This window comes from Tyto alba, unplaced genomic scaffold (assembly GCF_018691265.1).
Source record: "Tyto alba isolate M040663 unplaced genomic scaffold, T.alba_DEE_v4.0 Super-Scaffold_17, whole genome shotgun sequence".
NCBI lineage: Eukaryota > Metazoa > Chordata > Aves > Strigiformes > Tytonidae > Tyto > Tyto alba.
Window position 1 is genome coordinate 2554593 of NW_024881279.1, and position 16213 is coordinate 2570805.

At 39.4% G+C, this 16213-nt stretch overlaps 1 protein-coding gene across 2 annotated transcripts in view; it reads left to right on the plus strand.

The window, feature by feature from the left end:
• Positions 1-16213, plus strand: part of NR3C1 (nuclear receptor subfamily 3 group C member 1) — a 74059-nt gene that overhangs the window by 39200 nt on the left and 18646 nt on the right. For both annotated transcript variants that reach the window (XM_033006005.2, XM_033006008.2), the window contains exons 3-5: positions 4968-5131; positions 9154-9270; positions 14006-14284. In XM_033006005.2, coding sequence (XP_032861896.2) covers positions 4968-5131; positions 9154-9270; positions 14006-14284 — 560 coding nt within the window. The remainder of the gene's footprint in view (positions 1-4967; positions 5132-9153; positions 9271-14005; positions 14285-16213) is intronic.

A 16213-nucleotide genomic window follows, 5' to 3' on the forward strand; every position in this document is an offset into this window, starting at 1 on the left:
CCAAGCTGACAGCTTCTTTGCCTACTGGCCCCACACATTTCCTGAGCTGCTGCTTCTCCCATTCTGTAGCTTGCAGCCATTTTCCTTAAATGCAGTTAGTTTTTTAAACTGTTAACCAAGTTCTCTACTCATTGCACTTGTGTAACGTGCTAATGGTGCTAATTTAATTTGCAGTTTTAAAAACAATTTACCCTTCAGCAGAACTGTGCTAGGGCTGAGCACGGTTTTGGACAAAATGTGATCAAGGCTGGTCATCCTAAGCTTTCATGCACCGGTAAAGAGTTGCAAGTTGTAGACTGTAAATGACTAGAAGTTTTAGTTGCTGAAAGTATTCATCTCTTCATTATCTCACTAGAGGGGTTTTTTCACTTAATAATGTAAAGTAGTGGGAGAGTAGTATATTTTTTAAATAATGTAGTTCTAGTAGGTTTAGAGTGTGGGAGCGTGCACATTCTGTTGTTAGCAAGAAGGTCTTATATTCTTCACAGTAAAGATAGAAGAAAGGGGGAAAAAAGCAAATGTTTTCTTCAGTAATGAACAACTACGCTGGAGGAAGGTTTCCTCAAAGAGCGACCAGCTTTCCCTGCCACACCTTTCTGCTCGGACGTTGGTAGCCAGCTGTGGGTTTGCTGGCTGCCCTGGCCGATGCCGCGTCACCCGCCGGGCCGGCCGCGAGGCGCGAGAGCTCTGCCCCGCCGTGGACCTTACCACACCCGGCTTAGCAGCCTTTGAACCTTGAGCCTGGTCTGAAACCCTCTGGTAAATGATTAACACAGAAATGGCTTTGGTTAAACAGCTTGATTTCTACGCCGCTCGTTACTGTGGCTGCATCTTCTTTTCTTGAGGTCTTTCCATTTTACCCACCTGTTTCCTTGACTGGAAACAATAAATGTATCTATACGAATGAATAAAATTAGATTATATATAAATAGTTTCTGAAAGCACATGAGAATGGATCTCATACCTTTAAACAAACAATACCTTGCCTCCCAAAATAAAATTTAATTAAAGTTTTTACAAAATTGGAACCCTTAAAATCTGGAATTTTTTTTCCTCTCTTATCTATGCTTCCTGAATTTTTCTTTTATTTAGATAAGAATAATCATTTATTATGTTTTTGCCAAGTTTAAAAACATTTTTGCAAATAACTGAAAGGTAGCTTTTTTATTATTGTATTATCTCAGAATGTAACTTCCCTCCCTCACCTTTTCCTTAGGAAGTGGTTGGTTGTCTTCTACTCTACATATAACTGCATAGGTAGAAGATTTATATTAAACCTCAAGCCAGTTTGTTGTAGGTCCTGCAGGAGCCCTTACGCACTCTAATCCCTCCTGTTCTCCATGTTTCAGGCGAGGAAAATTGTGTTTTACACAATCAGGGGACTGTCAGTGTCTGGCAGCTCTCCACACAGTTAGTAAATATTGGCCTTATCTGATACAGCCAGGCTCGAGAAGATATGCCAGAAGCCCAGATTAGATTGCTGGCTACTGCTTTATTAATCAATGTAATAATTTATTTTTAGTTTTGTAAGTCATATCATCTGTTTTCTTTCTCATATTACCTTTTCTATGTTACTGGTACAGAAAGTGAGCCCTGTTTAAAAATTAAAGGTGATTGAAAAGTTTCAGTGGAATATGTTTGTCACTACCATAGTTTCTATGACAGTTGATGAATGTTTCCTTAAAAATGCTTTTGTCAGAAATTTGTAAGGTATAAAGATTGTAATTTTTGTATCTAAATTAGCTGTCTTCAAAACTGTGCATAAAAAGATGTTTCCATCTTTTTCTGGTTTTAGTCATTTTAATGAAATTAAGTTCTCAAGTTCTATTCCTTATTTAAAATCATAGGCTCCCAGCCTATATTCCAACGTTTAAACTGAGATTTTTACTACAAACAAAGGAGCTACTGGGCCTAATACTTAAGAGAAAATAAGGCAATTTACAGTAGCTTTTAACTGTCCAGTGATTACTATTTTTAATAGAGGGCTTTGTTTTTGAGGTAAGTGTTTTGTTGGTTTTTTTTTTTTGGTTTGTTTGTTTGTTTGATTGTTTGTTTGTTTTTAAATATGACATTACAGGATGGAGAAAGAATTTAATTCCTTTTTCCAAATGGATCAGTAAGCTGGGGGGGAAAAACAAAACAAAACAAAACACACAAAAAGCCACCACGACGCGACAAACCAAACCACAGAAGAAAGTAATATATGCATCGCATGAGAGGAAGCAAAGCTTTGTAGTCCAAATTATTTGTCTAATTAAACAGGAAAGCTGCGAGGGAGCAAAGAGACAAGTTGCAGGGTCTCCAGGCTGGGGTTGCCCCCCGGTCCCTGGATTCACTCGGAGATCCAGCCAGGGCCGGGGGTGGCACGTTGTGGCCCAGCACCCCGAGATGGGGCTGTGCTGCTCGGGCTCTGCTCTGGGCTTCCCGAGCCGCCCCGAGGGCACCGGGACGTCCCCCTCGGAGCGCGGCCCGAGCCCAGATGTGCGGGGAAGCACCCAGGGAGGTGGTCGGTGTCGACCACCTGCACCAGTGCCGGTCGCGTGGTGGGGAGGGGGCTCTGCCGCCGAGGAGCTGGGTGTCACCCCAGCTCACAGCATGGCTCCCTCGACCTGAGGGTGTACGTCCCTGTCGCCAAAGCACGTGCTGGATCTCAAGCCGTGTGTTGAGAAGGCAGGGCTTCTGAAAAGGCTGGTTTGTGGTAACCAAATACTGTCACGCACAGCTTTGTGATGAGGCAGAAGTAGATTTGAATCCCCAGCTTCCTTAACCAGGAGGTTTCTCTTCCTGCAAACCCGCAGCCATCAGCTTCTATCAGCCAACTTCTTCATCAGAGGAGATGGGGCCATGCCAATGGCAGCTTCCATCGTCACAGTGTGCCTTCCTAGAGCGCCTCTGCACTGAGGAAGGCAGATGTGCTGTGCAGAAATTAGGATAGGCATGTAATTAAAGATGTGTGTTTGTAAGGACATCAAATAAATGTAACTGGGTTGAATTACATTCTGCCATTACTTGGATGTTGAGTGCTGGATTGTGCAACCTTAGTATTTTATTATAGCTCTCTGCTCTTTAAAAGAAGACAAATTAATTAGAAAACACAGAAAAGCCATCATATGGATCATAAACAGGATTACAATCTATCGGTGACTGCCACTTTAGTTGACAGACTAGCTAATGATGGTTGACAACTTCTTTGCAGAATAATAGAGTAGAAATGTTGTAGCATTTCCCAAATATTCCAGAACAGAAAGAAGCGATGTGGCAGATTTGAGTTTTCCTAAGTTCTGGAAAGAAGCGTTCTTTCCTGGGGTGGGCTTTTTTTCTTCCCTTTTTCCTCCAGGTTGACTCGTTCTACTTCATTCCCACTGCTAGCCTTTCACATTGAAGCCTTTACACCACCCTTGTCCTGGTCTTATTCTTCCCTCGTTCCCACATTTATTCCAGCATGTTTGAGCTGTTGCTGTGTTCTTGTCTGTTTTTTACTTTTCTGCTCAGCCCTCCCTGCTCTAGCTCAGATACAGGCCACCTTCTCCTCTAGCTGTTATCAGACTCTCTTTTTAGGGGGATCTACATGTACCTTAGGTCTTTGCTGCCTGTGCTGTCTCATTTTCACTTTTCTCTGCCCTCTGGTTCCGTATTTGTCAAAGTGTGGACTTCACTTTATTCTGGTTTGAGTTCTATCCCTCTGTATTTGAGAGGTAGCATTCCTGCTCCTTGTCTGATTTTATTATCGAGCTCCCTCTCAGTAAGAGCAAACACAGAAATCATTTGAAATCTGGACAGATCATTTTTCAATATCTCTCTGGGTATGGGGCATATGGAAGCAAACTGCTTGAAAGTAAAGCCTCCCAGGTATTGGCGTGTTTTAATTTGGGCTGGAATTCTGAGGTTTATGTGAATGTTTGAGAACTATGGGGTTTTTTTAAAAATGTGTGACCAAATCTGGTCAGACTTTCTTGAGGAGAGGAAAAGGAATTTTCCATGCAAAAGTCAGCCCACATACGAATTTTTAAGCCCACATCAGGGAACATGGATGATCTGGAGAGTTTCCGAGCAAAGACACCGAAGTCTTAAAAAAGTGTTGCATTCTCCCTTCATCTGGAATGTGGCTGGACAAAACTTTCTGTGAAAATCACTTTAAGTTAAGCATACAGGTTAGAAATTGCATTTTAGAAGTTTAAAACTTAGTGAAAATAAACTCACCAAAATGGGCCTTATAACAGGAGGCATCGAGGCAGCCTTCAACAGGCTGTGCTGTTTACAGGTGCTGAATAAGATTAGCCTCTGAACTTTGGCACAGCCACTGTTGGTTCAGCCCTTATGATTAGAAGCAGCTCGAGGGTGATGACGATAGATTGTTTATTGTTCTAACAATGATTTATTTTTTTTGTTAAAGAACTCACCCTTCATTTGTAGATGGCTGGTACGTTTGCATAGGAAAACCAGATTCTGAAATTAGGAATATATATTCTTTTCCTAAAATGCTGGGGTGAAATAATAATTTATTACTGTGAGTATATATCAATATATGGCTTAATTTGCACAGTTTGTTGCATAATAGTATCCCAGTAGAAGCCTCTGTGATGGTACTGGAGTTGAATTTCTTGTAGGACTCAATGCAGACTGCAGAGAATGTGACAATAATTAAAACAATATGGAATGTTATTTAAGAATCAATTTTAAAGGCTATGATAACTGTGCAAGAAACTTGGCTTCAGAAATGTATAAGGGATGTAATCTTGACCTAGTCAAATAGGCCATGAAAAATCCATACAGCTTTATGTTTCAAAAAATTAATTGTTTAACTGTTTCAGAGTCTAGAGAACTTTGTGTGCAAAACCGTAATATTTGAGGATAAGGGCAATCCATTTCTTGCAGTTATGAATTTTATGTTTGCCAGTATCCTATAGATCTTAATTAAAAGTATTTTTATGGGGTTTGTTTGTTTGTTTGTTTGTTTGTTTTTTTAGCCCTGGAATGAGATCAGATGTAAGCTCTTCTCCATCTACAACCTCAGCAACTACGGGACCACCTCCCAAGCTCTGTCTTGTTTGCTCTGATGAGGCCTCTGGGTGTCATTACGGTGTTCTTACTTGTGGCAGCTGCAAAGTGTTCTTCAAAAGAGCTGTGGAAGGTAAGACACTCTTGATGAATTTGCTGTTTAAAAATATAAAATCCACATGCATATCATCCACATTCAAAACCAGACTATTTAATCTTACTGGTTTTTGCTAGAATCCTACTGGAAAATCCCATCCATTATATCACTGATCTTTTCATGGTAAATAACATTGATAATGGCGTATTATTTGAAGCATAGATTCCATTTACATTTATAAAAGGCTCCCATTCACTCACAGAGTAAAAGGATGTATTGTTTTCTTGGCTTTTTATTTCTTTCATTTGCTTTCACTGTTGTTTTTGTTTATTTGTCCTATTTATATACTGATATTTGTCTTGTATGCGTTAGATTTGTAAAGCTTGTGATTTTTAAGTTCAGTGTTAGCTGTTTTGTGTACAAAACTGTATGTAAAACTTGATAAACCTGTTGTATGCAAGGTTATGATAGTTTTGTAATTTTTCCTCTAGGCAGTATTGGTTATATCACATGTCCATGTGTGTTATTTGCAGGGGTAACTAAGTAACAGGAACATGTGTGTGATTTTGGATCATCAAGATTTCTCTCTAATCACAGGAAGAAAATAATTCCGGAAAATGGAGATGATAGAAAACTAAATGTGAATCTGTAGTGTGTATAGCAGAGTAAGGAATCTGTGATTTTGGGTCTGCATAAGTAGCCATTTTGTACCTCGATGTCTGACTCTTCGATCCAGTATCAGAGAGATGCAGAAAAGTTAGAGTATATGCTTGGTGTCTCTGAAAGGATAGCGATTCCTCTGTTCTGAAATTGTCATCCTTAGTTACAACCGTACAGGGTTCCCTGCCTCGTGCCTTCTTCCTGCAGCCATTACTGGGTGTTTTGAGGTGAATCAGACTATCATTTTTTGCTGACGTTTTTGCAAGTTGCGTTTCACTGGAGAAGAGGGAAAGCTGCTTTGACAAAGGCGAGCCATTCAGCTGTTCAGAAGCAGCTCCCCATCCCCAGGTCCCTGGGAGCAGTAGGGAGCTCTGTGGAACCTCAGAGCCTCTCGGAGGGATCGGAAAAGTCAAGTTCATATCGCAGCTTTTGCTAGTCACAAGGGGAAAGGATCTCAGTTCTGTTGGAGGCTGAAGCTGTTTCTGAAGTATCACAAGAGACAATATGAGCTGAAGTGCAAAGTGCCTCCCAACTGGTCCTGTCTGGTGTTGCACTCCCATTTAGAGCCAGGCTCTTTATTTGAATTATCTGTATTTTTGATTAAAATAAGGTCACTGGGTGTCCCTCAGGAGAAGTATTGTATGGCAGATGGATATATGTCATGGCAATGGTTTTGCCCATCCTCAAGCTTAAATAAATCACACAAGTATTGATACGTGAAGAAATCAACCTAGTAATTCCTTTTAATCAGTGATGTGACTTGCCACATCTTACATTTCATTCATGTAGACCAGAATGTAAGCAGGCTTGTAGCTGAAAAATTGCAATAATTCCCAAGGCTTGCCTCTGCTTACATTTTTACTGTTCCACAGATTATCCCAACCTTAATACTTCCGACAGATATTATGGATGTTTTCAGGAGCTCTTCCAGGATCTGTTAGTTCTGGTATTCACTTCAAGGAACAATTCATTTGCTTCTGTTGCTTATAGGCATTTTTCTTATTAGGGCTATATATAAAAAGAATTTGTTTCTGCAGTATCTTTTTTATTAATAGCTGCCAGGTACCTGTTAGTATACAGATCATACATATCAAGCTGACTCTGCACATTGGTTCTTCAGCCTTTAACCTGAAACCCATTTTTGTACCTTTGTCTGCACACATGTGTACTGTGACAGAAATAGTCACAGAAACTGAAAGTATCAGTATCTAGAAAATCAATATAAAGTGTATTTCTCTCAGCAAAGAGTAGAACTAGTGGAGAAGAGACAGGATGAAGGTGGGACAGCAGCTGTGTATTTATATACAGTTCTTCCCATAAACAGGCCTTTCTTCAGGAATGCATGGTGACCAAAGCCATCCTGGTTTAGTTCTTCTTTTCCTGGTGGTTCGGAGCCACTGGGGTTTGGTTTCACAGCTCCCAGGACCAACCCCTCTCACCTCCCAGCGTGTTACCCCCCCCGCTGCCAACCCAGATCTTCACCACTCCTCCCCACCTCCGCTTCCTCGCCTTGCTTCAGATCCTCACACCTCCCCTCCACTTAGAGACCCCAGCACCCCTGCCTCCTGCTGTGCTCCAGGTTGTCCTTGTTCTTCAGCGGTTTTAATTCCCATCTTCCAAAATCTTGTGTCTGCGATGTCTAACCTTTTTACGTGCCGGTGTGCTCAGATGAGCAAAGTCTCCTTCAGTCTCAGAGTGCTTCAGAGCCCCGGGCGCCGACTTTGCTGCCAGCCGCTCTGTAAAATGCCCCTGTCTGCTGTAAATCCCCTTGGAAACATCTCCATTTCCTCACTACCAGTTTTTGCCAGTGTATTGTTTGTGAAATATCTGGTTTTTGAGCAACAAAGATAACAGAAATGCATTCCTTTGTGCCACTGGCATGTCCTCTGGGCAGAAGTCAGACATGAAGCAGGAGGTGGCATCAACGGCCCTTCAGTTTTCTACAAAATATTCATGTGACAGAAGGGCTATGATACCTATTCTTGCCTTTTTTAGGTGAAAGCTACTCTATTTCTTTGTATTATATTGTAAGTAGTAAATAAAAGAAACCAAACAGTACCTTCACTGAAATGAAGCTCTTTGTTATGAAAAAAAATGGAACTGCTCAGGAAAATCTGTACCTGAAGCACCTGTATTGACTGTGTGAAACCATGGTCTCGCCGAACATCTTTGTGAGATGTGAAATTGTAATCTCTGTTCTACTACAATGATGACAGATATTCATCAGTTTGTATTTCATGTGTGCATGCATGTTTATTTATTCTATACATATTAGTATGCTAATGGCAAACAGAATTGTGAATCGCAGATCTATTTTCTATGTTATCTTAAACACAAAAATTATACAAAGGTCAGTAAGGCTTCCTCTTGTTCGATGAAAAAGGTCAGGGCGGTCGTTCAGAAAAACGTTCAGGGCTTCTTTGGAATATCAACTTGAAACACTTCACTGGAGGAGTTTGACTAAAGCCATAGTTAATAGACTCTGAATACCCATAATTTTCACAGCTGACTTGAAACAAATTTCTTAACCAAGCTCTTTTTCTGTGAGAAGACTCTTAGACTCCATTGTTAATAATTCATTATTTGGAAAATATGTTTATTTCTTGCAATATTATACTCCCAGGACTTTGAAATGTAGTGTAAAAGCCTAGGTTGCAGCTTTCTGCCCTCTAAGGAAACATGTTTCTTGATCTCTATCTGGGAGAAGAATATTTCCTTTAGTAATACCTTTCTCTAAATAAGTTATATAGAGACATTTATTCATATCATTCTAATAATTTAGAATAGATACTATTCTGTTGCCCTGCTCATAAGAGCTAAGAAGTACAATTATTTTAATTTATGTAGTTCAAGTTGCTGTATTTTTAGGGTCAGTTGTGGTCAGAATCTGTGAATCCATAAAAATGTCAGAGAGATTGGTTTGTCTAGTTCAGACTAACTTAAACAAGCAGGAGGTTTTATGACTTTCAAAATGATGAAAGCTATGTCTATGGATCTCTAGAACTGTTTACGTGTATACTCTTAAAATGTCTTTATGAACATTTTTTACTCCTCTTATGAAACCGTTTAGGGAAATTGGAAACATGCTATAGAAGATAGCTTTGAGAAACTTAAGAGAAAAATAGTTTTTAAAATAGAATTTGCCTGATGTTAACGAATAGAAAGTAAGATTTCTACCTAAATTTATTGGCTTTGATGTCTAAATGTGAGAAATCTGTCTGGTGTATAGATATATGAAATCATATGGATACCGATCTTATTTTTGCAAGAAATGAAGTACGGTAAGTAAAGGTATTATATAGTCCCCAGATCCTTAACGTTACTGTAAGAGTGAATGACTTCATCTACTGCTTTAATTGTAGAGCTTACCGTTATTTTCTTTGTCTTTGTGAATACAGGGCAGCACAACTATCTGTGTGCTGGGAGAAACGACTGCATTATTGACAAAATTCGGAGGAAAAACTGTCCAGCATGCCGCTACCGGAAATGTCTTCAAGCTGGCATGAACCTTGAAGGTAACTTAAAATGTTCATATCCCTTTTTTATTTTTGAGTCCTAGACAATAAAGGTCATGCTGCTTCTGAAGCGAAAGCAATTATTTGAGTAGCACTTGAATATGTTAAAAGGAAGTACTGCATTTTATGGCATGTATGAGCATTTTAATGAAAAGCAAGACTTTTTTAATGCTAGAATTTCTCCTCTACTTTCCTATCCATACTCAGTTGCTCCATCTCTCAGTATGTTCAGCAGAAGTGAGTCATACACACAAAACAAGGTTATTTTTTATTCCTGCCAGCACATATATCTAGTTGCTTTTTTACTGAATCTGAGACAGCAGAACTCTAGGACTCTAGGGAAGTGTGACGCCTGCCCATCCTTACTCAGGAGAGTGACCTGGCACTGAAACCACGGGTGAGAGGGAAAGCCCAGAGACACAGATCTAAAGTTGGAGTGGGGCTTCTAACTTCAAACTGAAGAAAAGGAAATTTTTTTTTGTTCATGCTGTGGATTCTTCTAAAATGTCTGTCAGAATCTCTCTAGAAAACATAGGTTAAATAAATAAATGTAAATGTACCAGTACATATTTATTTTGTGCTAACTCCTGGATGGCTTATGAGAAACTGAAGACCACATCAACTAGAGATTTAGCAGTAGTAGTAAAATGGCATAAAACATTTTTATTAGTGTCAGCTATGTTTTATGCTTGATATTTTTTCCTTGAGCTGTAGAGATTAATACAGTACTTACTAGCATAGTTATCATGGTGATACTTGTATAATCAAAATTGTCAGATAAAATGAAAATGTCAAAAATGTGTTTGTCAGATACAAATACAAACAGAGTTTCATTTCAGTCAGTGATAATATCCTTTGGTAAAATGTAAGTGGTGAATTTTGTTAGAGAGATAGATGGTACGCATATTGGAGTCTATGTTAGCACACCCCTTCTTCCTCTTCTGCTTCCAACCTCTCTCACCAGTTTTTCTGCACTGCACATGGCTCTACATGCCCTGTCTTTCAGAGCAAAGGGAAAAAAAACAATTCTAAAGTGCTTCCCTTCCTGTGACGCACTTACAGGTACATCCCATACCTCATCGTAGAGGTTTGCTGGGAAGAGAGAAGGTTGCTGGTCGGTTTGGTGAGGTGTTACTGTGTGCAGCATGTAAACATGCATCTCTTAACAGCCAAAGTCTACAATAGTGGATTCTAAAATAAATCCTTAAAGTACATGAGGTTTTCAGCGAGTGTCTCCCTGGAGCTAGATTTAGCTTTTAGACACTCCCAGTGGGCTGAACCTTGCAACTTCAGAGATAATAGCAGGGTAGTCCACTTGCCTACTCTTGGTGTCCAAGGTGGAAAGATGCAATGCCCTGCTGGGGCTGGCATGGCCAGTAGTAAGTAGAGGTAACAGCAGAGCCTAAAGAAAGAAAGTTTAGAACGATGCAAAAAAACCCCACAGTTCTCATTTTGACGTGGAAAGGAATACATTTTGGTTTAAGACTTGTTTCTATTTTTTCTCTACATAGTCATTTTCAAAATACAGATATCATATTGACATATTTGTCTATATGAATAAAGTACCTTATTATGTATATTACTCTAACAGTAAGCCTTTCCATTCCTCCATCAATTTCTGTGAACTCTAGACACCAATATAGCTATCTCAGTCCCTAGGATGTGTTACTTGAGTTGCCTTCTGCACCAAAGAAAATTAAAATTGGATGACGTCTGATACTTGCCACTTTTCCGCATGTAGCTTGGAGACCTTCCAGCTGTAGTTTGCTCGCCTCAATTTTGGCACAGAGAATCCTAGAGAATAGTGACTTTCTGGAGGATGGATATTGTTATATAAGTTGTTGGAAAAAGGAGGGGGGGGAAGCTTTTATGACTGAGAGGGAAAAGAGATCTCGAAACTCAGCAATGCAAAAATGAAAGGACCCAAGGTAGTGTGAAGCAGTGAAAAACAGCCATGAAAATGATGATTTATTGAACAGATCTGAACAGATGGTGAATTGGTCGTGGAGAAGAACTCTTAGAAAAGAAAACTGGAAGGCAGCATGAAGTGCAGAAGAGACTAGAGGAGTTCCTTTTATCTTAGCTATTTTAGGGTCACAGTTCAGGAATTACTGTTGTTTAAAAAATAATTAAATTTGCATACCTTTTAGACAGTAATTTCTTTTTGAAAAGTCATCAGGTGTATCCTCAGATCATAAAAAATGGTTATAAGTAAACCAGTTAATGAATAGCAAGAGATCAGAATATCCTAGCATGTCAGTCTGAAGGACCCTTTTGCTTAACCTTACTTGCTGGTAGACTTCTTCCTGAATCTGTCCAGTCACATTTTGAATAGCTCTAAGTTTCTAATACCGGCAGAGAATTTCATTGTTAGCTATTGGGTAGAAGACTAACTTATTTTTAAATAAATAATCAAATGTACCATGCAGTATTTTAATTCATACCTGCTCTTGTGCCACGACAAATTGGGTCTTTGTACACTAGAAATACGTTACTTGATAATTTTCTATTATAGTCTGGTTTATCATCAGTCGTACCTTTGGCTCTACCTATAACCCTTTTCTGGAACTTTCTTGTTTCTATTGCATGTTTTTTTGGGCGTAAGAGACTGGAGAAACATAAAACTATCAAGCTGCAGGTACCAGAGATTTATACAGTAGAATAATGGTATTTTGCACTATAGTCTTTATTTCTTTGAATTCTCATTTCCGCTTTCATCGTTAATTGACCCTAGGCATTCCTTGGCACCCTTTCTCCTTCTGATGTGTTTGAAAAAAAGATTTACTGTTGGGTTTTATGCCTGTAAAAAGTCATCTCATAATTTTTTTGGTCTTTATGATTGCATTTCATAGTAAAACTGTTGGCAATTTATGGTTTTTTTCTGTCATCTTCATTTTGAATTTATTTCAATTTTTTGAAGGATCTCTTCCTTCTCTTCCTCTTTCTAACAATATTCATTGCCCTGCTCTGTAACTGCGGTGGGTTTTGTCATTATAAATCCCATTTTAGAAGTGAAGTGCATAAACTCCAGGTCTTTCTGGCAGCATTTGGTCTTCAGCATGGTGGTAGGAATGTTTCATCACCTCCCGGGATGGCGACCTGCCTGTGTGGTTCAGGTGCACGGGCCAGCTGCCCAAGGGGCAGACAATGTGTGCAGTAAATAGGAAGCCTGTACAACCTTGCTGGATGCCAAACTGCGGGGGTTTGGGGGGTGGGAGTTTGTTTTTAACAGAAAATCTTGGATGCTTTTGTTTCCATGCCGAGTTTATCTGTATGGATCATCTTCTGTAATTTGCCCTAAGGAGCTGGTTTTAAATTTGCGGTATTTTTATATTTGAAAATAAACTATAAAGAAATACATTATGTCAGCTTTCTTTTTTTTGTGAGTTACAACTATATATCCAAGTCAGGCCTAGTAGCATAGCCTAATAAAAATTCTTGCATAATACTTTGTCTGATCAGATATATTTCTTTTTACTATAATTTTAACAGACTTTCTGGGCTGGAAATACTCCATACCAGGTATCTGCATTAAGATGAAGGCATGTGTATGTAAATCTAAGTCAAAGCAGTTAGTTTGCTTTTGAGAGCAAGGATAATGGGGCAAAAAATGCCAGAATGTTGAAAGGATTTTGGAACAGCCATTTCAAAATTTAGCTGAGAATAACAAGAAGCTCTTTGCTCCAAGGAAATAACTGTTGTTATTGCCCCATGACAGTCTTGGCAAATGTGGCCAGTGTATAAGCCTTCGGGAAACTGTAGTTTATACAAGGTCTGTGGAGAATTTCTTCTGTTTAGCAGTTAGGTTCTGAAGTCTCTGTCCTCACCAGTGGGAGAAGTGGGGTCAGGAGGGGGATTTTATATGGTGTTAAGCTGCGGAGTTGGTGCATTTCTGAAGATCAGAGATTCTGAATAGGTCAGTAGAAACTCTGAATGTGAAACCACATTACATGATGCTATTATGTGCTACTGATTTATCTCGGAAGTTCCAGAACAGAAATCAACTAATTAATTGAGACACAGGAAAAGAACTGGGTTGCATTTTGGTCTCTGTTAAATAGTGTGTTCAGTGTAGCAGACTGCATCCAGGATTGCTGAAAGCCAAGTAGGAGACTCCATTATTGACAATATGCTAATAAAATTGTTGCTCCAACTTTTTTTAGTTTACAGTTAACATTTCTGTGTGGTATTTTATTTATTTGGTGAATGAGTTTTATGGTTTAATTACACAGCATTGATTTATATGCAAGAGAGTTGGCAAGAGAAAAATCTCCTCCTGCCCAGCATTTTCAAAAAATGTTTTCCCTGGCTCGAGAGATTGAGGAACTTCTCACCCATTCTTCTGTGTGGTTTCTATACTTACTTTTCTAAGGAACTTACAAAGTGCACAGTCCTGCAAATATTTCCAGACAGGTGTTTTGCTGTCACATGAAATTTCTCTGAAATTTTGCACATAGTGGAAATTGTAGGCTCAGGCCTGCAGACATTATTTAACATTTTGAAACATTAACATAAATGCAACTTTCATTAAAATGTAGAATAAACACATTTTCAAGGGAAGTTTAATTAGAATTAGTGTGAAATCACTTACAGATTGATGAAAAAATTCTTTTCAAGTTTCGACTGTCTGATCTACAACTGCAGGAAAACGAAAGCAGCGTTTCCTCTGTTACGTTTTTATTGCCGTGTGGTCACTTTCCATTATCTAACCTGTGACTCACCAAAACTTTCCTAGCTCGCAAAACAAAGAAGAAGATAAAAGGAATTCAGCAGATGAGCGCGACGGGAACGCGGGAGGTTTCGGAATCGCCTGGAAACAAGAGCATCGTGCCCGCGTCGCTGCCGCAGCTGACGCCCACCCTGGTCTCGCTGCTGGAGGTGATCGAGCCCGAGGTGCTGTACTCGGGCTACGACAGCACGCTGCCCGACTCCAGCTGGCGCATCCTCTCCACCCTCAACATGCTGGGCGGGCGGCAGGTCGTGGCGGCCGTGAAGTGGGCCAAGGCCATACCAGGTAATGCGCAAGTGCACCAGTTACAGAGAATTACCGTCCTTAAGGTCTGTCTTCGTACTTGGCACCCTGCAAAAAGCCTTCACAGATAAAGCTGTAGCAACAGCCGAGCTCAAGTACATCTGGAGTGGAAAAGCAGAAAAAAAAAACCACAGATGCGAAGATTTGTTTACTAGGAATACAAGTTAGGTCATTTTACTTGAACCCTTTGGCCATTGAGTATTAAAATTCTTAGCAAAGTAGAGATTTGTTTTTTAAAGGGATACAGAGAACTATTTTGATCAGCTCTAGCTCCACCTGTTAGATAGTTATTTCTTGATTATTTTTAGCAATGAGATTCTCTTGACTTACAGACTGGTGCTGCTGTACTGGCTTGTCTGGGTCTGCATTCATGGGTGGTTCTTTTTTTGCCACCCCTCACCATTATCTGTAGGGTTTTTTTTCTTGACTGGGTATAGACATTTGAGCATCCAGTTCCAGGGTGGAAGTCAAGATGTTCATTTTCTCTCAAGCCCTGTAGCTACATGATTAAACCGACTGTCACCTGGGGCGTGTGGAAGGTTTCTTGCTCTTTCGGCCCCACCTGAAGTCACGGGTAGCAATTGCTTTACAGAAGAAGTGATGTCAAATCTCAGCCTTGGACATCATGCACAGTATGTTTTTGGGAGAGGCCAGAGCCAAAAGTAAAGCTGAGGGTCTGTTTATTCCTGATGAAACAAATAGTAGAGGCTTTCTCTGTGCCCTTTCTACTCAGTACCGTAACCTGTTTTCAAACACCCTAGCAAAAACACCTTGATAATGCATATGTTGCCCAAGAATAACATCACATAGCAGGTCTGCCAAAAGGAACCAAAAAAGTCTGATTATGGAATTTATGAGTCATAACGGTGTCTCTTCTGAGGTAGGGGAAATAAATTAACAGTAGGAAAGAAAGAATCGTAATCTCAAATAAGTATGTCCAGCAGAGATGTGAGCAGAGAGATTTGTACGTCTGTCAGGGCTTTTCTGCCGTGGGGCATTGTGCTGAATTCACTGGGGTCTACATTAGGAAGAATTCACGTGCGCACACTTTCTTCTGGGACAAGTATTTAGGAGACCATCTGGTATTCTCAAATACAAATTTAGATACCATTTTTATAAAACAGTTCTGCATTCGTAATCTTCGGAATGGTTTTCCTAATTAGGCAAACTCTTCAGGTTACAACACAAGCTCTCAATGAAAATGCCAACCTTCTCTTCAATAATGATATTAATAGGAACTACTCATCATTTTTTATCTTCTTTTTTTGTTTGTTTGTTTGCAAAGTTGGTTTTTCATGAGTATTTAATTTGTATATACTGCTACTGGTTGTATACCGTCGGACATACTAACAGTAAGCCAGCACTGTTGCCAAACCCTTTAGTTGGGATTTCAGAAAAACCTTTTCCTGAGGAGGGTTTGAGCAAAGATTTCAAGATTTGACCCAGTAAGTTTCAAATAACTTTGAAACACTTTACTTGCATTTTAGAAGTAGTAAATGATAGTTACTGCTGTGTACAAAGCCAGAAGCTTTTCTGGAAGTTGCTGGACATACCAAGTTTTGCTATATATTTGTCTACTGAATGCTATCTACTTGCACGTCTTCAGGAAGTAGCACTGTTATGAGCTCTTTAGATGTCAGATGCTTAATAAAATTAAACAAAAACAACTTGAATTCAGACTTTAATAATGATTCGATATGGCACAATATTTTCTTGCTAAATGTAGGCAGGATCTAATAGGAACTAGTGTTGCAAATCAAAGCTGACTACGTTTTAAGATTAAGGGGCCAATTTTCAGATTTTACACATTTCCTCACTGTTCATTCTATATATTCATAAAATATTAGAAGCAGTTAATGATGGTAACTAATGAAATACATATTTTGTAAGTTCAATGTACAATTGTTGTTG